Source organism: Chroicocephalus ridibundus, chromosome 8 (assembly GCF_963924245.1).
Source record: "Chroicocephalus ridibundus chromosome 8, bChrRid1.1, whole genome shotgun sequence".
Taxonomy (NCBI): domain Eukaryota; kingdom Metazoa; phylum Chordata; class Aves; order Charadriiformes; family Laridae; genus Chroicocephalus; species Chroicocephalus ridibundus.
Genome location: NC_086291.1, coordinates 7117064 through 7142086, shown reverse-complemented (window position 1 = coordinate 7142086; position 25023 = coordinate 7117064). Strand labels below are relative to the sequence as shown.

The following is a 25023-nucleotide window of genomic DNA, read 5'->3' as shown; positions in this document are numbered from 1 at the left end:
CTCCCCGCTCTGGCTTTCCTGAGACCCCACCGAGGCTGATGGGTGAGGGCGGACCCCCGAAGTCTCCCCTCGACGTGGGGCCCAGCGCTGAGGGAAAACCAAGCCCCAGCGGAGAGACGCTGGGGTGCCGCCTTTAAGGTGAGCAACGCCGGGGGCGGCCAGCCCCATACGGCCCTCTCTCTCCCTCCCCCGCAGGGCGGGAAACGCTCCGCTCCCTCCCTCACCTCAGGGCGCGGGCGGCTCTCGCCGCTCCCCGCCTCGCGGCGGACCCCCGGGGCGGGGGGGACGCGGCGGCTCCCGCTCGACGCCTGCCCCGCTCTTCGCCGCTGCCAGCGCAGCCCCCTCGCCCGCCCGAGCTCCGCCCGCCCGCCGCCCCACCTCCCGCCCGGGTGCCGCCGGAGCCGACGCGCCGGGCAGCCCGGCGGGCGGGCGGGCGGCCGCCACCGCACCATGAGCGCGGAGTGCAGCAGTTACCTCAACGCCGACAAGGTGCTGGTGAGCGGGTTCATCTGCCCGCGGACGGGCGGCGACGCCCGCGCCGTGTACTGCTGCGGCTTCCAGGACGTCAAGTACTGCTGCGATGACCCCCACAGCTTCTTCCCCTACGAGCATAGCTACATGTGGTGGCTCAGGTAGGGGAGCGGCGGCACCCACCCTGCCCCGGGCCCGGTCCCTCATGGCGGGCGGCGGGGTGGCTGCGGGCGGGCCAGGCTCGGCGGCCCCGCGGGGGCGGGAGATCCGAGTTCACCCGAGCTTGGTTCGTGTTTCTGAGGTACTTGTAGCCGGGCGCTCTCAGGCTGTCTCTGTCCCGCTGAGAGTACCGGTGGAGCTGCAGCTGCTGCCCTGAGGGACTTCTGCTCGCGCCAGGTTGGTTTCTGAAAGAAATAACTGGTGGTCTCTGTAAGGGAGCGCTGGGAAATGCTCGGTGCCTGTGTACAGAGCATCCGGAGCATCCCTCCCTCCTCTCGGCGTGAGGGGAATGGCTGTTTTGGGGCCTGAGTAAGATCCTGCATGCATAAAGTTCCCAATGACTTCAGCCACTTTTCAGTGTGTCTAGTAAGACACTACGTAACTTTCCACTTGGAAGATGGTGGATGGACTTGGGCTCTCCTGGGTCAGCGCAGGGTTCACTCGGCTCCCACTGGATCTCCAGCAGTGGCTCTTGGAGCTGCACACAGCCAGCAGGGCTGCTTTTTGTGCCCAGTTCCCCACAGGCTCTTCAGCATCCATGCCTGGCTCTGTCAGGGTGTTAGTACAGTTCTGCATCGTGCTTTCACCGTCTTTTTATGGACTTGTTATCCCTGATGTTGTCTAATCCCTTTCTGGACTTGCTTCTGCTCTCTGCTTCTGCACCCCTGGTGGCAGCAGTCACTACCCGCTGTTTGACGATATATCCTTTTATCTGTTTTGTACTGTTTCCTACTAGTTTTCGGGAGTGCCCTCTAGTATTAGTATTGTGAGATTTGGTGAACAACAATTGTGTGTTCAGTTTATGCACAGTGTTTAAAATTTGGTAAGTGTTTGCATCAGTTCTCAGCTTTCACCACTCCAAATGGAACAGTCTTAGTCCTTTTGGATTGTCATTGAGGCAGAGGCTATTTCCCACTGATCATTTTAGTCGCGCCTCATCTATACTGTTTTTCACTCCACAACGCTGCTTTTAGAGGTGCATAATCTGGAGCTGCGTGCTCAAGATGTGGGTACGGCAAGGTTTTACAATGGCAAAATGCTGCCTTCAGTCTTGCTCTCAAAAATCTGTCCTGTTGGTGGCCAATGTTTTGTTGATGTCTTTGGCTGCTGTTGCACATTGACTTTGTGATTTCAGTGAGCTGTCACTGATGACTCTCAAACTTTTCTTGAGTTCAGAACTGCCCGAGTTCGTTGTCATGTAAGCTTGGTTTTCTTTATTTATACATTACATTATGTATTATGTACACTGAAACTCATCTGCATCGCTTTTGCCTGCTCACTTATTTTTCTACAAATCTTCTGGCATTCTTTACCCTCGTAGTGTTGTATCACTTGTAGGGGCTTAGGATCATCAGAAACTCAGATTTCATTCTTCTCCAGGTTGTAGATGAAGACACTGAATAAAATCAGCATCAGCACTGATCTCTGTGCTATTTCCTTATATTGAAAAGGGACCACTCAGCTATATGCTTTGCTCTTTATTCTTTTAATCAGCCTTGAACTTATATCAGAATCTTTTCCCTAATCCTGTGTCAGTTCAGTCTTCCTAGTCCTACCTTCAGTGCGGGGCTTTGTCAAGGGCTTTTTGAAAAATCTGACTTTATCCACTGGGTTCCTTTATCCATCTGCTTATTGACACTTCATAGACTCCATCAGGTTAACAAGGCAGTATCTTCCCCTCCTAGTAATGCTGACTCTTTAATGAAAGATTTTATGTCAGGACGCAGCAAGTGCCAGCAGCTTCCTGAGGAGAGAGTGTGGTAATGAGGTGGATGGGGGTAGTGGCTTCACCATCAAAGGACCCGTCCCTCATATCCAGGTAAGGTGAGTGGAGCAAGCCTGGTCATCGTGGCTTGGGGATAATAGCCAGGGTCAGATGCAACCCAGACACACTCAGAGCCCTGACGTTGTGTTTAAACTACTGAAAAATTAAACTACTGAAAGATTAAGATAAAAAAGTTGTGCTCTTGCATCTGGATGAGATGTTATAGTGAAGACAGTTAAAGCTTGATCTTTTCAGAAAGCACCTTAAAGAATTGAGTCCCATGAGAGGCTTTAATGAAGCACTCTGAAGGATCTTCCTTTACAGAGATTTTCTAGGGTCTGAAAAGTATGACTGCTTAGCCTCCACCTGGGTCAGATATTTGGGCCAAAACTTTGAAACTTCAGGATTTTTTCTTTTTTTTCTTTTTTCACCCCCCTCCCCCCTTTGTGATGGCCCTAAGCTGCTAAAGGGATCCAAGTAAATTGCAACTTGTGGGATTTTGGTTGTGCTTAAATTCTGCCATAACTGTCTATACCCATCATAGATAAGAGATGAATAAATACACTTTACCTCTCTAAGCAAAGTTACTGAGTGGTTAGAATTGAAATTTTGGTTTCCCAAAGTGTTTTCTGGTTACAAATCAGACCACAATTTTTAGTTACTAACACACTGGAAATGCTACGGTATTGCAGCACTTTGTATATATTTGCACGTGATAGTTCCATTAGGAGTTTAAGGAAAACATAAAAATAACATTTTCTGGTCTCTCAGAATGTTTTTGTGATCACTGCCTTGCTTGTCTTTGTTTTGGACTGTCACTTTTATCAGTATGTAACAACCATATGTTAAAATAATCCTTCAAATGCTTCTTACAGCTTTTGAGGACACACTTTTAAGACTTGAAACCCTTAAGACTTAAAACTGTTTAAGAGTTAGCCAAACCAGCCAAGGTAAGTCAGGAGATCGAACGTACTGAGGAAGGGAAAGGAGTTGGAAGCTCCGATGGGGAAATTGTTGCAGGTTTTGCTTTACTCCAGAGCTTTAAGTTTCTCATCCTAAATCTTCGTTTGCTTGACTCCCCCGTTAATTTGATAGCGGTGACTGAATGCACTACCAAGTGGTTGGTGGTATGTCAGGATTTACTTCTGTTTGGTGACACACAAGGTAGAATTTCAGGAAGCTACTGCATATTTCTCCTGTGTTTTTCCTGCTGTGGGAGATGCGTTGCCAGACCACTTGGCAGTCAGCTCTGATGAAAGCAGTTCATAGAGAAACCAGCAGCCTAGGCAACCTGAAGCAATAGTCGCTTGCAGGCCTATGCTATTCTTTTTTTGCCAAATCACTACTGCCTGTACGATGTTTAGAGCTATACACTGGACTATCCCCTAGCAGCAGTATTTGAAAAGTGCATCCTAACACCTGCTGTACTGGGAGCTGCTGGACGATCATAAATAATTGACCATTGAACAACTCTGACACATTTCATACTTTGCCTTGAATTTATTATCTGTAATTAATATTATTTACTCGCTTATCCTTTTTTTTTTTGCTGGTACTTAAAAATCAAATAGTATCGCATCTTTTTTTTTTTTTTTTTTTTTGTTAGAGCAGCCTAGCTTCTTTTTCCACATTTCTTGTAAAACTGACCTCAGTAAAGAAGAGTGAGGGATGTGGGTTTTTTCTATCTCTTACAGCAGTCAGGAGCCCACGGAACAAGAGAGAGAACATTAGTAAGAGGCAGGGGTGTACAAAATTCACCAGAAGGTTACGCAGCTTTTGAAACCACAAAACAAGATGCTATAAAACACCAGTGAGCAAAACATTGAACAGCTCACCCTTCAGAGACGTGTGCTGTGTGTGTACGTGCAGTCATCACGACATCTACTTTACCTCCAAAACTGAGTGGAAGGGGAGAAATGCTGACCATGTAGTATTGGTAATGAACTGTGATGCAGTTAGGTTCAGTCAGCACTCTTTTGTTTTCTCGTTGTTTCAAAATATCTTTGAATTATTTTTGTCACTGTTCAATTAGGTTTTATTTTGCAAATTGAATGGCTTCTTTCAGTATCAAACAGAATTACAGTATCCATTCCAAATCCATTCCTTTTATAAGTTTCATGTAATATTACATTTTTGATTAAAACTCGGGCAGGCCAAGTATAGATTTTATTAAAAATGCTTTATTAACTAATACCCATAGAACCATGCTGTAGCTAAGCTTTGCTTAGCTGTACAGATCTCTAGGAGTCTGTTTTGGCTTTCCAAAGTAGCAAGTCTTTTTTCTGGTATGCCCATTCTTCCAGTCTTCTGGGAATATTTATCTGTTTGCTTTGCAAATCCTACGTACAACACGTCACTGCAGCAATGGCATTAGGAACATTTGATTCACTCAGATGCAGATGACTCATGAGCTTCCTTTTAATTTATCGGTGGACATACTGCATCTGCTTAGCCAATATTTAAATTTTTCCTAGCTGTTGTTGGTGTGGACGGACTAATTTTATGGACTAAAAATAACTGTAGGTGGATGATGCTGAGCTTCCTCTGACAGAAATGTCGATGACCCACTAATCAGCTCTCTAGACAGCAGCATGGGGAGCCCTGGGGAGTCTGATGATGGAGCAGAGCCTCTCTGCTCTGTAGAGCCTGTGGCTGTGCAGAGATGTGTGGCAAGTGTGTATGTGTCACTTGGTGTAATAGCAGTAGGAGCATCAGTGAAATGGGTGGTATAGCTGTACCTTTAGAGTCATAGAGTCATAGAGTCATAGAATCATAGGGTTGGAAGGGACCTCTGGAGATCATCTAGTCCAACCCCCCTGCCAGAGCAGGGTCACCTAGAGCAGGTTACACAGGAACACGTCCAGGTGGGTTTTGAATGTCTCCAGAGTTGGAGACTCCACCACCTCTCTGGGCAGCCTGTTCCAGTGCTCTGCCACCCTCAAAGTAAAGAAGTTCCTCCTCATGTTTAGGTGGAACTTCCTATGTTCCAGTTTGTGCCCATTGCCTCTTGTCCTGTCCCCGGGCACCACTGAAAAGAGCCTCGCCCCATCGTCCTGACACCCACCCTTTAAGTATTTATAAGCGTTGATAAGGTCACCCCTCAGACGTCTTTTTTCCAGACTGAAGAGACCCAAATCCCTCAGCCTTTCCTCATAAGAGAGGTGTTCCAGTCCCCTAATCATCTCTGTAGCCCTCCGCTGCACCCTTTGCAGCAGTTCCCTGTCCCTCTTGAACCGGGGAGCCCAGAACTGGACACAGTACTCCAGGTGCGGCCTCACCAAGGCAGAGTAGAGGGGGAGGATGACCTCCCTTGACCTGCTGGCCACGCTCCTCTTGATGCACCCCAGGATGCCATTGGCCTTCTTGGCCACAAGGGCACATTGCTGGCTCATGGTCATCCTGTTGTCCACCAGGACTCCCAGGTCTCTTTCCACAGAGCTGCTCTCCAGCAGGTCAGCACCCAACCTGTACTGGTGCATGGGGTTGTTCCTCCCCAGGTGCAGCACCCTACACTTGCCCTTGTTGAACTTCATAAGGTTTCTCTCTGCCCAGATCTCCAACCTGTCCAGGTCTCTCTGTATGGCGGCACAGCCTTCCAGTGTGTCAGCCACCCCACCCAGCTTGGTGTCATCAGCAAACTTGCTGAGGGTGCACTCTATCCCCTCATCCAGGTCATTGATGAATATGTTGAACAGGACTGGACCCAGTACTGACCCCTGGGGAACACCACTCGTCACTGGTCTCCAACTAGACTCTGTGCCCCTAATCACAACCCTCTGAGCTCTATCTTTCAGCCAGTTTTCTATCCACCCCACTGTCCATTCATCTAACCCACACTTCCTAAGCTTCCCTATGAGGATGCTGTGGGAGACCGTGTCAAACGCCTTGCTTAAGTCAAGGTAGACCACATCTGCCACCCTCCCCTCATCTATCCATCTAGTCATGCCATCGTAGAAGGCTATCAGGTTAGTCAGACATGAGTCATACATACTTTACTGTATGTAGAAAGTAACTTGGGAGAGTTTTGCGTTGGTTTTTTTTTGGTCTGTGGTCTTTCTTCGCTATGAGGGTAGTGAGACACTGGAACAGGTTGCCCAGAGAAGCTGTGGATGCCCCATCCCTGGAGGTGTTCAAGGCCAGGTTGGATGGGGCCTTGAGCAACCTGGTCTAGTGGGAGGCATCCCTGCCCAGAGCAGGGGGTTGGAACTAGATGATCTTTAAGGTCCCTTCCAACCCAAACCATTTCATGATCTTCTATCAAAGTTAGCATTGCTTGTGTTGCCTTTATTGCCATTTTTATGCTAGATCATCATTTTGGGGGTGGGTAGGTTGTTAGTGCAGAGGTTTTTGCTTAGTAATGAGGCCACAGCTGTGAGCAAGAGTGACTTTTATTTTGCCTGTTTAATATCTCTGCTGTCGGAAGACTGATCTTGAAGACACACCCTGAGGCCTGTAGAGTTTAATGATAGCAGACGTGGACTTTAAACACCTAGTATTTCAGGTAAAGATAAGAAGATGGCAAAATGTTTTTAGCAACAGCTTTTCTAGATGGATATGCAGCACCACAGTAATTGTTGTAGAATGTAGGGGACATGCTGAAGGGCTGTCTTTATTTTCAGAGGAGGTTGATCATTAAAATGATCAATGGTCATAGTTACTTTGGTGTTTTGCTTCTGATAACCATTTTCACTATAAAAAAAGAAAGAAAAGATTGTGCTCTGGTTAAGACACTTCAGAGTTCACAGCTGTGGAAGGCATGCTAAATTCCTCTGAATTAATTCAATAAATTAAGAAACAACACCCTACCCCCAAAATTTAACCCAAAATTAACTTTAAAGAAATTAATTTTACATTCCAAGAGGGTTGATGGCTTTAGCACATTGAGAAAAATCTGGTGTTGAAACATTATGTTTAAAAAGAGTATATACAAACAGAATCTTATTTTCTGATTGATTTAGGAAGTGCGATCCAGGGTTTGGTTTTCTGATGCTGATCTCCATGTTTTGGATGAGATCTTTTCATATGGCTGCTGGAGCATGAAAAGCATTTTTAGTGGCAATAACCTATAAGTTGTAGGAAATACTGGAGAGTTCCCTAGGAACTGCTTTTCTTACCTTTGCCATTTGTAACTCACAAAGCATCTCTCACAAGTTATGGTAATGAAGATGCATTGTGCTGTACAATACACAACTGTACTGTTAATGTCACATTCTACAACTCATGGAGGAGAGCTACAACCAAGAAGTAATATATAGCCAAATAGAAAAAAATATAGTCATTAATATGTACTTGATCTATTTAGTTTTAGGACAGCTGACTCTGCTTAATGTTTGGGTAATGGTGAGCAACCTCTTTTGTCCCGCACTGCAGACTGTTATTTAAAAGGAATCTTAAAATAGGGCTAATACTGTCATGACAAAAAAGCACAAATACCTTTTTCTGAAAAGCCTTTGGGTTTTTATTACATCCTCAAATAGATTCAGCTGTGGAGATCATTCTTAGCTTGATGGCTGCTGACCTCAGCCCCTGTAGTGTATTTCTTCTGTTTTGTTCATTTGGGTCAAGGTGTTCCAAGTGAAAATGCAAAAATGGTGCTAGAACCCAGATGAGACCTCTGACTGTAAGGACATAATCAAATTCCATATTAAGCAGAATATTGCTTGCCTGTAAGTTTTGTTTGAGACAAAAAATAAGGACAAATTTGCGTAATACATGCATATATAAACAAACATATAAGGACACTCTAGTTCATGCAGATGATAAATACCATGAAAAATCTTCATCAGGGCAAAGCTATTCTTTCCAGAACCAATCATTTTGCTGATAACGAATTATTTTAGTTGTGTGTGTGACACTAAATGTTGCACAAACTTCATTAGTGGGTCTGAGTGGTAACTAATGAGAACTGCATCTTAAAGTCATACCGATATCTGCTGTTCTCATCTTGCTGATCTTAAGAGTTTCTCCCATAGACGTGTCTGTCTACTGGTGTTATGGGAGCTTGTAGAGAAGCTTTGCAGTAGCTTGAATGTAAAATTCATAAAAACATCCCGAGGCACAATTCTTCTCATTTTTCTGCAAGGCCACAGTAGAAGTGACTTCTCACTGATAGCGGTGATACATAAAGGCATTTTTATCACTAGAGGATGGGTTTGTAGAATTTAAGATGTTCATCTCTCTTCTGTCCTTTCTACATCTGTCAAAATTGTAAATGCACCAGAGCAGTAATAGTAGGATTCTTGATCCTTGGACTCTCTTCATCTATGACCAAAAGGCCACTGTTTAATTTCACCAGGAGTCAGTGTCTTTGGCTTGGGCTGTAGAACAGAGGACTGGAACACTGAAGGCACCAAATGTCCCAGGAGAGGATAGCAAATGATAGCTAGACGGTATTGCAATCAGTTCTTTATTTCATCGTGACAATTTTGTATTAGGAAAAGACTTGAAAAGAAGGGCGGAAATAAGGAAACTACTAAAGAGGTTTCTGTGTATATACATATACTGTCTCACCAAATGTCTATGGAAGCAGTATAAAGTAGTATCTATCCTGCAGAAGTAGTTTCTTGATAAAATCTAAATAAACTGCTGTATGTTTGGCCTCCTGAAAATTCAGTTCCTCCTCCTATGATGCCTTTGATATTGTGTATAAATTAATTCATCTTTAGTTTTCCTTTTACCCTGAAAAAAATCATGGAAGAACGTCTCCAATCTTGATTAGAGATTTATTACATTAACACAAAGCACAACAGTGATAGCAGTACTCCACCCTGCTCTACAGAGCTGCTAACAGAATTGAATAACATGGCTTGCATGTTTTATAGCCCATTTTTTATGGGCATGTCATCCTTGGGGGAAGTCTGACAAACATACTTTTTTTCAGACTGAAAAATATAGCTTTAATAGTCGTGGTGTTTGAGGAAAAAGGAGTTTGCATGGGCTGCCTGGAGCTCTGGAATCCCTCTTTGTGTGTGCATGTGATATTTATGTGATATTAAGCTTATCTGGGAATATGTACTGCATTGGAGAAGTTATTGATCTCACTGATGCCAGTTACTGCGTGAAGTTATTTTTGATTTTCATAAACACAGTTTTAATCAGACTCAGGAGTAGTATGCATAGGTAACATGAAACGTCACCGAGGGCCAGATGTTCAGCTGCTGTGTGATGACATTGACCCTGCTGAGGGCAGTGAAATAATTCCAGTTTATGCAACTTAAGTATTGAGCTCTAAACTTTTGTGTACAGTGAAAATATACACTCACTCTCCTACCTGAGTACAGATAACCTCCAGACATCATCCTGACCATTGTTTTAATGGGCGTTCCAGGCTGTTTATACACTGAATTTCTTTGTTTTTCTCTCTTCCTAGCGTTGGAGCACTCGTGGGACTGTCGATAGCAGCAGTGGTCCTCTTTGCTTTTATCATCACTGTGTGTGTTCTCTGTTATTTGTTCATCAGCACGAAGCCACGCAGCAAACTGGATACTGGTTTAAGCTTACAGATGGCAGGTAAGACCAGTTGTTATTGACAAACATTATCGCCTGCAGAGGAAAAGCCTTATTCTGTCTTTAAATGGATGCGGAGGAATCCAACAGTGTGTATTTTCTTTCTGATGGGGACCTCAAGATATAGTCAAGCTATCTTGCTGTTTTACTTTCTGAATGAAATCTGTGCCAAACGAAAAAATTTAACACAAACTCAATATATTTATTTAGTAGTAGAAAAAGTGTAAAACTTCTCAATACTGAGTAATGGTGCAACAAAAAGTCCCTTTATCAAGAAGAGGCTTAATCAGTTAGTTGCTCTGGATTTCCTGTTAAGACTACATAAACATATAGTAGTGATTTAATTCTAGGAATAAGAATATCAAAAGAGATTTTAAGTGTATTTTCTCGTGGCAGGGAGAGGGCATTCTTTTTTTCTTTCTTCCTAACATAGGATCCAGTCTTTGAAATCTAAGACTCTGCTTCAGTCCCAGGAGTCCATACTTCTGTGCCCAAACTGTATCAGTGGATGCCTGCAGGAACAGTGCGTGTAGCCAGCGCTAGCACACTGGCGTGGAAAAACCTGTGGCTGCTGCTCTATTTCACTACACTTGTGAAATCTGACTGCAAGTTTTGATGGTGGGATGGGGTGTGATAAGTTTCGCCCTTTGTTTTGGACTTCATAAAATGTTTAAATATGGCTTTAGTAGTTCATCAGTAAAGGTGCAGGAAGTTATTTAGGCCTTGGAAGTTCAGCAAGTTGAAAAAGGGGAATAATTCTCAGGAAAAAGTCCCCTCACCTGAAATTTTTTCTTTTTTTTTTTTTTTACTAGTTTTTAAAATGCTTCCATACCTGCATGGCAATAAATGACCAATGAGTTACTGTAATTATAGCCTATTATAAATCAGTACGCCCCCTCCTGAGTGTCTGGTTAACACAGTCCACTTCATATCAAACTTCCTATGTCTTGTTTTGTTCTACAGAGAATGCAGGTTTTGGTCTAAAAGCAGTTTATAGGGCTGTCAGGCAATGCAGACTCTCCTTTTGGAGCCACATGAGCTGAGCAAGCTGCTGAAGTGAAAGTCACACGTTCAGCAAACTGCTACTAATCTGCAAATTGAAAACTTCACACCTGTCCTGGAGAGAGGGAGTGGAAATAAGACCTGCTACCTAGAAAGGCCTAAATAAAATCTTGGGTGGGATTAACAAAATGCCTAGTGATCTTTTACAAGATGGTTGTGTTCTAATTATAAATTGGCATTATGCTTTTGAACGTGTTGCCATATAACTTCTTCCCTCAGGTTTTCCTGATACAGCATCAGCTCTTAATCCATTGCCAGGACAGCAGTGCTGTTTTTTTCTCATGCTTTGTATTTTTGTGCCAGACCTGTTTGGCATATGGGGAGCTGGGAAGGAGGCAGGTGCTGTTGCACCGCTGCTGCCAAGTGATTCCATCTTTCTCTGCAGACTCGAACCCTGCTGCAAAACCACATCCTGCTTTGGCATTAGAAATCTTTCCTCCCTTCCTATTGTAAGGTGAACAGCATCCCAAGATCCCCTACTGATGGCCCAGTGTTCACATAGGCATCCTGTCTCGCGATTCCAGGTCTTAAGATTCCAGGAAGCTGAGAGATCTTTGTTTTTTCCTAACCATCTCCTGTGCTGTTTTGAGCTTTATTCAGACTGCATTACTTTGTATTTAAACACTGTTTTGACTTTGCTTTCATCCTGTGTTTTTCACTTTTATTATTCTGCTTCTTAGGGTGCTTTGAATGACAATGATTTCACATCTAAATTCTGATAGCTTTAGCTGTTGATGAGGTGGACTGCCAGAAATTGAAAGCCAGTTACTTTGCCAAGGTTGAGAGATCTTTGAAAATGTTGGAGGATTTCATTGCCAAGCCTGAGTGCTTATCTTCATCGTACTAGGGTTTCTTTTGCATGGAAGTCATGCAAGGTGTGAGTATCTTATGAGATGGCTGGTTAGCTGCTTTCAGGCCTGAGGAACATTAAGAGCAGCCTCTCCTGCTTTTTCAGTTCTTCTGAGATTTGAGCATAATCATGTATAGGCAATAAAAATTAATTACAAAAAATTAAAACAGTTTTTAGAAGCTTCAGAAAATTTTAGGCCTGAGGACTGAGTTTTTACTGTGCACTTAGTTCAGCCCTGCTTTTTCTGAACTAGTGTAATCTTGTCTTGAGGTGAAGGCTGTGTCACACATTAGGTGGTGTGCAACGTCTGTACCCCTGGAGCATTCAGAGAGCACTCATTTATGAAAGCAATATTTTTTATTATATTCAGTTTCACCCATGGTATATCAGCTCAGTTGGAGCTTTGTATTTCATTAAACATACAATTGATTATTGTATGCCTTTCCTCCCTCATGTAATAGTCAAAGTTGGTCATTGTTCTGTGGGCTGTGGGCTCATCCAAGATCTCCTAAATATAGAAGTGGAATTGTTGAATGTTTACAGAAATAATTGCAAGATCAATCAGAAATCTAACAATAAACTGGATGTGTGCCCTTTGTTAAAGTTTCTGATTCTGCAAAAGGCAGATCAGCTGGAATTTGCCTCTATTTAGCCTTGAAGAAATGGTCTGCGATAGCATCAATACAGATATTACATACGGGGTTCCTGAGTTAGTGAAGCCTGCTGCTAGCCCTTGCAAAAATTAACATTTTAATCTGAGAACTGAATTTTAGGAAAAATGAGCTCAGTCACTGATGTAGATCAGGAGTAACTACTTAAATGTTAATGGAATTATACCAATAGAAACTGTTGTTACTAATTCCTATTTGTAGTATCATATTGTAGAGTGCAGGGTAGATCCTTTATATGCAAGACAGTGTGTACCGCCAAAATAGTTTAGAGTCTAGTTTCTTATCAGATCTAATATTTCTCAATGAAAAGCAGCAATATACTTTATTTACCTTTTTCAATGAAATCCTCCCCTTTGACAGCCAGAATCTCAGCTCTTTATACATTGCTTTCGTATTGTTTGCACTCTGCTTCAAAATGCAAGGTTCACCTAGGATTCGGAGTGTGGGTTAATGGTCTGCCTTACTGAAGCATCCAAGAGCTTCATAGTTTTTCCTCTATTTATCCTTACAGCTACCTTTCTGAAATAGGGGGATGCTATTAACCCCATCTTACAAGGAGCAGCACTGCAGGGAAGTGTCTTTTTTTTTTTTAATGCTTTGTGTGTCAGTCTAGACATTAATGTTCAGTGGAATTTTGAAAGGACATCACTCACCAGAAGACCTTTGTCCTTTTGCTTATGATGTCTCTAAAAACATGGCTCTAAGACTAGCTTGACACAGGAATTCTGTGGTACAGAGAACTGAACCATGCTTTTTGAGACTAAGGTGAGTATTCAGCTCATTGGAGCATACTTAGCATAGTGAACTTGCTTTTTGATCATACATGTTGCTCAGTAAGCTCTGTTTGAGAGAAAGGATTTTTCACTGAACTCATTGTAGGTGGTTCTGTTTCTCCCATGTGAAGGCTGGACACCTACAAAAGTGTTTCTTCTTGGTAAATGAAGGCCCCAAAGAAATCCAAGCCCCAAGAATACAAATGATACAGATTTTCCCAAGATGAAAGGGAATTTGGTCATATGCTTTGTTCTCCTTCTAACCATAAAACTTCTCTTTGTGCAAAAGCTTTGAGAACTTACGGCCTTGTAAATTACTCGGAAGTGCTGGGGAAAATGTACTTTAATAGAAGAGATTAATTTTTTGTTCTTACAAAGCAGTGACAACTCAGCTTGAAAAATAGCCAGATGGCCTTCCTGTCCCTATTTCTCTCCTTAATTAAAGGTTCATCAAGGGACACTATTCAAATATACAAATTATTAGATATTTTTGATGAAAAAGCACCAAATGCTCACACTTTCTCCTCCTTAGCTCAGCAAAATTACCTGACTCTATTGGTTCTGAAACCAAATAGCTGCTGTCTGAATTCAGAGACACTGTGCTTGGTTGTTGGAGTATGCATTGATAGCTTCGCTTTCTAGGTTTATCCATAATTTCCACTATATGGTCTTTCTGCAACTAGCCTGTTAGGCTACTTTTCTCTTTGGCAGCCATCTGCCTCAGATATTCATATATGGGAAAAATCATCCAAATGGGCTCAACTATATAAAAAAAACCCCACAGATTTTCCTTTTAGGAAATGAAGAAATTTCCTGTTTTGGAGCTGGAAATTCAAATTTAGTGGAAAGGGTAACATTAGCTCAAAGTTATATCACTAGGAAGGATTAAATTTGGAAATGTTTAAATTGGACTACTTCGCTTTTAAATTTCCCAGACTTTCTTGTAGCAGTGAGTTTTTTGACGTTCATTAAGAGTCACGTATTTTTACTGCAAAGATACTCATAGATGCTGCAAACTGTTTTAGATATGAAATCTAGACACCCTGGAAACAGGGTGCCTTCCTCTATAACTGATAAGGGATTTTTTTTTTTACTTTTGGAGTTTCTGAAATAGGGGGATGCTATTTTTTTGATCACAGCTAAAATAACTCACTGAAAAGACTTGATTTCAACTAAGATCTTAGCTTAAATATTATTGTACAGATATTTTGACATGACAAACTATCAAATCCCATTTTGATATTTTGAAACCAAACTGCAGGTTTTTCAATTCAAACAATAACATGCAACTTTCAAAACATTTCAAAACAAAAAAAATTCCTTTGCCCAATTTGCTTTGTTTCAATTTTTGTAACTGAAAATGTTAGAATCTCGACTTTTCATTCCTATTGGATATAGGGAACCTTTTTTAATCCCTTCCCCACACACTTCCTTGGACAGAAGTATCCTGCCCAGTTATGCTTTGCTTTTTTTTTTCTCTTTTTCTCTGTGTTGGCCCAAGCACTGGGAAGGTGGAAAAAGAGGTCTAGAGGCTAATGGGAAATACAGGGAAACTCGGTTTGGGAGGAAGACTGATGAGCTCCATAAGGTGTCTTAGGTGCGAAGATGGAGCAAGGAGATGTTTTAGAGCCAGTAGATAAAGGAGAAATTGCAACTGAACAAGGATCTGGGTGTGCCTAGGAGCATGTGGAAGAGGTAGGGGGCTAATGGGGTTGAGAGCAGCAGAGCAGGGAGGACACGATGCTGATGCCGGAGGGGATGGAGAAACTCCTGAGAGGGTCAGGGAGTGGGACAATGGCCATGGGTGGGCTGGAGAGCAAAGGCGGGGTGCGTGGGGAGAGATATGAAGAGGGAGCCTTGCAGATGGGAAGCATGCACAAGGTGGGAACAACCAGAGACTTAGGGCAGAGAAGAGAGATAGGAGGGACTCAAAGTAAGAACTGAGGTGGCTGTGGAGACGGGGACTAGCATGGGAAGCATAATAGCAGAAAATTATGACTGGAAACAATGAGGAAAGCAGGAAGGGAATGAAACCGTGACTATAAGGTAAGAAAGAAAAGAGAGGAAGTTGAAAGTGTGGTCAGAAAAGTCTTTCCTTCTAGAGCTTTGCTTTCTCTGCTGTCAGCAGGTATCAGTGAAGACCACTGGCAGAGTATTTCTCACTTCTTGACAGTGACCCACAGCAGACTGCTTTTGCTTTGGTTGTTCTGATCAGTTGGGCAAACTCAAGTTGTCTGCACTGAATCTAAAGATTCCAGCTCTTCTGCACCGAGCAGGTGTCTGTGTCAGTTACCTTGTGGAATTTTAATGAACTATGTATTTTAACTGCTCTGGAAAACAATATTCAAATACTACTAAGTTTCAAAACCAAGCACTCAAAAGATGGGAGATGCCAGAATTTAAGATTTTGTGGGCAACTGGTGAAATGCCTAACTAAAAATTGCTTTATTTGTTTCTGTCATCCCTTCAGTCTTTCTGAAAAACCAGGATGACACTTCTTTCATGCAAAGGAGTATTGCGAGCCTCCCCCCATGCAGCGCTTTGGAAAGTGCAGTGAAGGCAATAGTGACTGATCATGTTTGGAGACGGGTGAAAGTTTGAAATTTCTGATCTCTATTCTTGAATATGGGATATTTTCTGCTGTTTCTTTTAGGAGACTCTCTGATTTCCTGCTATAAGTCCTTCTTCTATCACAGTGCTGCTGCCTTAAACTGCTTTTCATCTTATGTTTATTCTTTCTTAACACAAGTTAATAATAGGCTCAGGAATGGAAAGTGGAATGGCTGTGGTCCATCCCATCTGCTAAAGGTTGTACAGGAAGATTCCAGGAACTGTTTTTTTTAGTGCAGCAGGCACATCTATGTATTACTACTTGCAACTAAAAGAAGAATAATGCTGTCAGTTTTACTAAAAATGCTTTTGTTTTACAGACAGTGAGACTAGAGGGAGTTCGGTATGTTGAAAAACAGAGGCACTGGATGGATTCTACCAATGCTGTAACAAAAATAGGTACAGTGAGAACACTTCTTTTTATCTTGCTCTGTTGCATTTGTATACCCTCAGCTCTGTTTTATATCTGGTGATGCAGATATGATAAGCATTTTTCAAAATGCTATGATTCTTTTTGTGGGTTTTTAGCTTTCTGACAAGTACTAGTGAACTGTCTCTGTTTGATCTACTTAGGCGTTGCTCTGATGCTATCCTTGCACAGGGAAGTATCTGCAGAGACTTGAACAGAGTCCTTCCGCAGAGAAATCTCTTGATTTATTTGTACATGAATATTCCTTCATGGTTGTGTGCCAGAGAAGATTACATTCCCCTTATGCTGTCTTTGTCCTTTCCCTGATGCTGTCCAGGATAAACCAGAGCTTACTAAGGAGGCAGCCATTGTCATTACCGTTCAAAACAAATTCTTTAGCGATGAACTGCTAGAAGGGCTCCTGTGTGACAAAGGGCAGTGAAGTATCTGGTGGGTAGTTTAGTCATATTCTGCTTCTTGGGGATGCTACCTACGAGTGCTGAGTCAAGTGTGATAGAGAACTGAAGAAGGTTATCTTGCAAGAAGTGAAGTTTATATGCTGACTTGATTTTTATGCTGAAATTGTGTTTAAAGGTCAAACTGCCTATGGCACAGACCATGCAAAATAATATTTAAAATGTATGCTGTTACAGATGCATTGTACTTCAGACTTAAGAGGAATTTATGAATAATGCAAAAGACTTCAGATGGCACGAAACATGCATTTTACTTTCTGCAGGGGGTGAAAGCTCATGGTTAAACAGCCACAGAATGTGAGAATAGCCATAGATCAGCAATGTCTGTCACAGAAAAAAAAAAAAAGTGGGGCTGTTGGCTCAGCAGTTCTTCTTAGAAGAGCAGGAAAGTAAACGTGTCAGAGTTCCCTGCTTCATGCATTTTCTCTTATACCCTTAAAAAAAGCCATTGTGCATCATAAGAGCAAATGCGTCTGTCTCAGAACTTTTTATTATCAGCATAACAGGTTGGTTTGGGCTGCTTGTCCTCAAATACTTAAGCGTAACAAAACTCATTTTGAAACTCTTAACCACCTCCACACATTATTTTTTTTTCTGCTGTTGCAAATGAAGTGGCTTGTGGGAGAAAAACACCATGGGAAGACTAAAAAGGATCCCACAGTCAGAAAAGCCGTCTGTAGTGAGAAAATCCAAAAATATCTGTGGCAGGTGTTAAATACTGAGATGAGACCTCAGTATATGTCTGTGAATGTGGCATTGCTTTCTGAAGGCCACGAATCTCATTTCCACGTGCTTCGGTTTGCCTGCTTTCCATCGGGTTATAGAGGCTAATGTTTATGGAGTGCCCTGAAGTGTAGCCGGCTAACCACTAAGCATTTTTTGTGGATGAATTATCCAATTTTTTTGTTGGCAAAATGAGGCTGGCATTATCATGAAGACTCAAAATACTTGAGACCTCTTTTTGGGCTAAAACCAGGAAAACTATAGCCTGTGAGCCTTTTTGCTTCCAGATGCAGAATGGAGCAGCTGGGAACTTTATGTGAAAATGGAAAGGGAGGGAGGCAAGGATCTTTTTTGAACTTCAACAGATAATCTGGTTAAGTGTTGGTAGAAATTCCAGGTCTCTAATTCTTTTTTGCCCTCTGCTTTTCATGCTGTCTACTTGTTGCAGATTTCATGCCCTCACCTGCTGTGGGGAACCACTTTGCAGTACAGTTGGTAAGCCAGAGAGTCCATCAGTGGCTGTAAACCTTTCACTGCTGTGAGAAAGCTACATGTAGCAATTAGATTTGATTTAGCATGCATACTTCCTCTGCCAAATTCACTGGGTTTTAATAAGGAACAGGACCCCCTATGCCCTTGCAACTGATGTAGTTCAGCATACAATTCAAGCTTGTTTGCATGCTCTGTTTCAGCAAGAGGGCAAACACAACTCTTAGCATTAAAAAGGGAAAGGGGAGGACTTAGGCAGCTGGAGGCATTGCTTCTAATTATTAAACAATCAAGTTACGCACAAGAGAAATCTGACACAAATTTCATGAAGACAAATCATGACAAGTCTAATTTCTCTCTTTGTCAAGGTAATTTTTCTTGTCAGATAAATAGGAACAAGTGGCTGTGACTTACAGGTCTTTATGAAAATGCAGCAGAAGCAAAGTTTTCAGTGTCTCATTCTCAAACACATTTTTGGAGGGAAGGATGTCTGGGTATTCTGTCCCAGTTGAGTAGTAAGAGCTTGGCTGGAGTAAAAAGTATATGTATAAAATTTATGGATGACACCACCCTGGGAAGGGTTGCAAAACTCTGGGGGATAAAACTGCCTTTCAGAATCATCTCAGTGCCCTGGAGAAATGGTCTGAAATCAAAAAGGTGAAATATGCTAAAGATAAAAGCAAAGTACTGTACTTAAAAATGAGAAATAAATCCTCAAATATCCCTAAGGGAGGATAACAGACTAAGTGATGTGGGGAAAAACATATCTGGGGATTTATAGTATGCCATAAACAGACTATTGATGTTCTGGGCTCTTCTTTTAGTCTGACATACTAAAGAGGGGAACTGTATATAGGATGTAAGGTAATAATTTGCTCCAATTAGCGCTGGCAGTACCTCTGTTTCAGTAATGCTTTTAGTTGGTGATACGCTGGAGAAAACTGAGAAAATTATGAAGATTTTGGAATGGCATGACAGGCTTAAGCTGGCTTAAGTCTAGAAAAGAGAAGATGAGTGACAGTGTTCAGTCATGTAAAATAGAGGACAGTGATTATTTTCCATGTCTGTGGCAGGCAGGGTAAGTAATGTGCTGAATTTCGCATTGAAGTAGATCCAGATTTAGTAATATCTTCCAAACTGTAAGGGTAGGAGCAGTACTGCACCAGGCAATAATGCAATTTATGGGACTTTCTTCCAAGGGCATCTTGAACAGGTTAGACTCACGCTTGTCAAAAGTGTGATAGACGAAGGGTCTCTACAGCCTTAGCATGTTGGGGGTCTGCGTCTTAGCCCCAGGCATCCCTTAGGCCATACCAGCAGCCCCTGTCATTGTCACCAGTGGCACAGGATTATATTCTTAATTGATGGCTTCCTTCACATGAAATCAAACTGTTCAGCACCTAAGGCTAATATTGTGCCTTGTTAGAGTCCAGCCTTACTGTGTTGCCATCTATCCGTGCTCCTTCAAAGTGTAACTACAAAGTCGTGTTGTGTTTCATGGGTTTTGGTAGACTGTGCTCAGGTCTGGGAAGAAAAGTCTCAAACTGCTCCGAGTAGAGACAGTTTTGGGTGCTGTGTCAGGCTGTGTGTGGGTCTGCTCCCTAGTCTGGAGAAAAAGTGATGGCCATAATAGGAACATCTGATCTCCTTTCTAATCTGGTATTTAATCAGAAATGCTGTGTGTGGAGATAGGATAGAATAGAACAGACTGTTTCAGTTGGAAGGGACCTACAACAATCATCTAGTCCAACTGCCTGATCAATTCAGGGCTGACCACAAGCTAAAGAAAACTATTAATGGTATTTTCCAAATGCCTCTTAAATATTGACAGACTTGGAGCATTGACTACTTCTCTAGGAAGCCTGTTCCAGTGTTTGACCACCCTCTTGGTAAAGAAATGCTTCCTAATGTCCAGTCTAAACCTCCCTTTGTGCAGCTTTTATCCATTCCCACATGTCCTATCACTGGATGCCAAGGAGAAGAGATCAGCACCTCCCTCTCCACGTGCCCGCCTCAGGAAGCTGTAGAGAGCAACGAGGTCACCCCTCAGCCTCCTTTTCTCCAAACTAAACAAGCCCAAAGTTCTTATCCGCTCCTCATAGGACATTCCTTCCAGCCCTTTCACCAGCTTTGTTGCCCTCTGGACACATTTCGGTATCTTAATATCCTTCTTAAATTGTGGGGCCCAGGACTGCACACAGTACTCAAGGTGAGGCCGCACCAAGGCTTAACAGGTTGCCCAGAGAAGCTGTGGATGCCCCATCCCTGGAGGTGTTCAAGGCCAGGCTGGATGGGGCTTTGAGCAGCCTGGTCTAGTGGGAGGTGTCCCTGCCCATGGCAGGGGGATTAGAACTAGATGATCTTTAAGGTCCCTTCCAACCCGAACCATTCTATGATGCTAAATACAGCAGGATAGTCGCCTCTCTTGACCAGCTGGTTATGCTGTATTTAATGCACCCCAGGATGCAGTTTGCCCTCTTGGCTGCCAGGGCACACTGCTGACTCATAGTGAGCTGTTGTCAACCAGATGGCAGTACTGGGGGAGGGTACAAATCTAAGTTTGTATGTATGTCTCATATGTTCTGATTTAAGTTGGTCAGGAATATATAACCATCCTCAGAGCCTTACCAGAAGAAAATCTAGAATCTACAAAAATATCACTGATAACTCAGATACGCGTCATTCCTCTCAATGAACCAGAATTGAAGTGATGTTCTTTGCTGGTTAGGATGCTCTTTGCTGCTAGTTGCCATCTGCCATGAAATCCAAGATTTCATGCTTCAGAACTTCTGTCAGTAGCTGAATTAGCTTAGATTTTCTGTCCAGACTTCAGTACACGTCCATTGTTTTTTGCATATAGAGACAAACATCTGCTTCTAAACCCAGCTGTACTAACAACTGTTGTGCTTCACGTTAGAAGCAATCCTGTTTTAATGAGCAGTAGAGTAATTTCTTTGTATAGAAATACTTCAAGTGTAGTTTGAAATATATTTTGGTATCCTTTGGGATTAAAGGCACACATTGTGAGTGTGTCTATCATTAAAAAAAAATGAAACGTGCAGTTTTAATGTAGATATTAGTGGTGCATTTTCCAGGAGGTACTGCATAGAAGTGAATGATCTGTCTTTATCTGCTAAACCATTTTTGTTTTGTTTTAGCACCATTGTGCCTTGACCCTTTATCACGTCCAAGGTGAAATCCTCATTTGCACAGCAGAGCAACAGCAGATCTGCCCATCCACATACATCCCCAGAGGAGGCATTTAGTGTTTCATAGCTGTAGTGATGCCCTTCAGAGGTGTAATTCTTCACGTGATAAAGATTAGGAATATAATGAGATGCTTGGAAAGAAGTAATCCCAGTGAAATGGATTGAGCTGTATGGTTTGCTCTGGATTTGTTTATAGGATCTCCTTAACTCTGCTGTGCAGCAGAGGAAAAAAATATCTTCCCCTGTTCAGTCTAATCCTTAATTGTGTTTGGTATTTTGCAGATACAGAGCTGCATCCTTCACAAGCCCCCACCGAAACAAGCTGTTGACAAAGCCAAGTGGCTTCAACACATTTCCTGAGCCACAAGGATGAACTGTGACTGTGAGCCCCAAGAACCAGACTCACTCTTACAGAGGTGTTTCCTGGCTAATACAGACGCTGTTGATAACCAGAGGCCCATCTGAAGCTGTGCCAGTATTACCTATTTGTGTATGGTTACTGTATTGAGACGTAGAGTATTTTGAGTTGCACATACCGGCTACTGCTGCTCGTCATTTTTGTGCAAATTGTTGTCTTTACCCTGTGCAGTTCCAATGAGATAACACAGTTGTCAAGCAGAGCAGAATTTGGCACACCATGTTGACCGAGCTTTATTTTGAGCTTTCCCTGTGTGCCATCTAATGTTTTGTCTTCATGCCATGAATATGGTTGTCTTTAGCCAAATGTGATTGTTCAGTGCACAAACATGTGAACGCAGTACCTCAATAAAATCTGGCATTTGTGTTGTATTCTTCTTACTTTATCATTTCCCTCCATCTTTGTTTCCTCAGAAGATTCTCACAGATCTTAAAATTAATTTGATGGGAGAATTTTCCAACAAAGTGAAGTTAGTAAAAAGTGAATTTTTGTAGGGAAGTTTTGATTTCAATAGCTGTTTTCATAGGGAACAGTAAACACTGAAATTAATTGAAATAAACATCCACAAATGTTTTGCAGATTCTACATCAAAATATGTTGAAATATTTATTTTGAACCAAACTTTAAAAATTTTCCAGTAGCATTCCAGGTTGGAGCACTAATTTGTGAGGTGTTGAACTTCCTTCACGTAACTAAAGAGCCCTAATCTCATGTTTCATTTCCCCAGAAATCTTAGGAACAACCAACATAGTCTTAACTGTCATATTTCAGATTTCAAGTCTTTCAAGCTTTCAGGCTCCAAATTGTGAACATTAACGATAATGAATTTTTTTTTTGTCTTGTGAGGGTTCTTTAAGATCAGTCATGAAAAGAATTTCTAAAATATTTAACCATGCTGTTTATGTGAAGGCAGTGGACAGATTATATTTCCCATTTGCACATAAAGCCTAAAATACTTCCCTACCATGTCAGTTTTGTCTCTGGTTATACTTCATCTTTTTAAGACCAGATCCTTGTCTGCTGTTTGGGAGTGACATCTTTCTGCATCATAGTACTTGAAATTCAAAACCCTCCAAGTGCTTCCAATCTAAGCTACTCTTAAGTCACATTACTTGTGTGAAATAATACACCAGTGCCTCTGAAAGAGATAGCGAATGTGTAGAACTGTTTGCATATATTCTCTCACTAAACTGCCGTTTGCTACTGTGGACTTGTAGAAAATTAAAACCACAGTGGATGCATGAAGAAAATATTTTCATAACAGTAGAGCATAAACCTGATCTTCCAGTCTCGTAACTTTCTTGATTGGAAGTGTCAAAGAGGTAAAAGGGAAAAAGATTTATGATTTTTGCCATCTGGTTTCCTTTGAGGATCCCAGCCCTGAGATGCACATTCTGGAAGTGTATGCTTCATTTTAAACCACCGATAGGAGACTTAAAGAACATGGAAAAAAAAAGAGGATTTAAATTATTTCAACTTCATACAAACTTGAACCAGCACTTCTGTAATTTTTAAATTTTAAAGTAGTAAAAGATATTCTATTCTATTTTGAATCTTGCAGATAAAAATATCTTTGGTTTTCCTCTCTTGGGCAATTTCTAAGTATTTGGTTCCTCAAGCGAGGAGGTTATTTTTCCCTCATATATTGGACTTCTTATTTGTTTTGAGTATCTTAAGATGCCAGAGTAACAGAAGAGTAAAACCAGAATGCAAAAAAATGTTTCCAGTTCTTCGCCTACATCCAGTGCTGGTTTATGTTTTCTGGTGCTGTGTTAGGAAAATCCATTTCTTTGCCCTTTTAACGAGTTATTTTGTAATTGAGGGTTTCTAAATGTCACAAAAGAGTACCTCCCACGCTGGTTTGATTAGGGGATTCAGTACGCTGCCCTTAACAGCTTTCAAACATAATGTGCAGTTGCAATAAGGGTGGCTCCCTGTGCTTAATAGACATAATAAGGTTTAATGTACTTGTTAGGCATAGCCCTAATTTTTGCCCTGAGAACATTTTAGGCCTAAGGTGTTTAAATGACCATAGTAAAGCAAACTCAGGGCTGTTCTGCTACCATCAGCCATACAGAAGCTAATAAAACTCCCAGGAAGTTGCTAAGAGCGTTTTTTATTGTTTTTCAAAGTTGAGGAATTTTTCTAATCGTAAGGGCAAAATAAAAATGGGAGAAGAATTGTGTAATTGTGTGCAATAGGCCTCACGGGCTGTGGGGTATGGAAAGTGAGCTTTGTGTCTGTACGTTTACAGATACCAGCAGAGCAGGACAAGCAGCAGCCCCTGCTGGTTTCACTGGGACCAGGCTGGCTGGGTCCCACTGGTAGTTCTGGGACTGACTGTGCCTTTCTTTGGAGTCACGTTGGCAGAAGTGGCAGCTCACCCCAAAGTGGCCTGCCTTTCTCATCCCTACCGTTCTCTAGATATTTCAGTATTAATAACTGGCTATTCACTTGTAATCTTTAATCTGACTCTGGGTCTAAGTACAAAATAGCAAATGAATGGTCCCACAACATCAATCAAGTCCCTAATGACTTTCATAATTAATCACCTTATTTAAGTATAATTTCTGAAAGCTTTGGCCTTTGCAATTTCTAAATTATGGAAGAAAGACCAAAGAAAATTCACAGTTTTACTGAATGAAAATAATGTCTCTTAATTGTTTCCCTAACATGACAAATGCAAGAGATCCTCAAGATTGTTCCATCCTTCAAGTTTTGGAAAACACGAGTCAGGAAAAGCATAAAGATTCAGCTACTTCCTAGGAATACAAATGAGAAACTTTTAAGTTTTCATCCGTTAGCTTGAAGCTCACAGAAATCCTGTCTCTCTTAATTTGAGGTAAGAAATTTAATATTTTGATGAATAGATGTAGAAGTGATTATACCTATAAGTTCAGAGGAGTGGTCAATTAGTAGAGGTCTATGGAAGATCTGCTTTTTCTTTTCTTAGCCATGTGTTTAGAAGTTTATAAAGTTGAGAAAACAATACAAATAGACTTCACATTTTAACAGATATTGAATGGTTGGATAAAGATCCATTAATACACTGCATTAAAAGCAGAGGATGAGAGAATTCTGCAATGGACAAGTTTTTGGAAAGTCAGTTCCACAGCCATATGAAGTTATTTCTGGTTCAAAAAAGAGATCTCTGCTACACTGAGAAATTGAAAAAAATTGAAAACCTGATCTGAACAACTGTCAACAGCAGGGCCTGTCTGAGTTCCCAACCACCATTTATTTCTGGAGTAGATCTTTGGAAGCGGGGTGCTGGTTTCTAGTGGTCAACACGATTATTGCACTTAGCTTCCCTTTTCTGTCATTCTGTTGATCCTTTGTGACTGCAAGAGTCTGTGGTCTACAGGTAGAGAT

General features: G+C 41.8%; 1 protein-coding gene across 2 annotated transcripts; it reads left to right on the top strand.

Moving 5' to 3' along the window:
- Positions 1–291: 291 nt before the first annotated feature.
- SHISAL2A (shisa like 2A) lies at positions 292–24493 on the top strand. 2 transcript variants are annotated; one of them, XR_010072157.1, is made up of 5 exons: positions 292–632; positions 9825–9964; positions 16248–16326; positions 21516–21723; positions 24339–24493. XR_010072157.1 is itself a non-coding variant. In XM_063342991.1 (4 exons), the coding sequence occupies exons 1-3, from the start codon at positions 451–453 to the stop codon at positions 16277–16279; spliced, it is 354 nt and encodes a 117-aa protein (XP_063199061.1). In that variant the 5' UTR covers positions 292–450; the 3' UTR covers positions 16280–16326; positions 21516–24332. The 2 variants fall into 2 exon arrangements, 1 of the variants encoding a protein (XP_063199061.1); XM_063342991.1 differs by lacking the exon at positions 24339–24493 and having other exon boundaries at positions 21516–24332.
- Positions 24494–25023: the final 530 nt, after the last annotated feature.

Coding starts and splice junctions, on each gene's coding strand:
- SHISAL2A (XM_063342991.1), top strand. CDS start 451: ATGAGCGCGGAGTGCAGCAGTTACCTCAACGCCGACAAGGTGCTGGTG. Junction 633..9,824: donor AGCTACATGTGGTGGCTCAG/GTAGGGGAGCGG, acceptor CTCTCTTCCTAG/CGTTGGAGCACTCGTGGGAC. Junction 9,965..16,247: donor TTTAAGCTTACAGATGGCAG/GTAAGACCAGTT, acceptor TTTGTTTTACAG/ACAGTGAGACTAGAGGGAGT.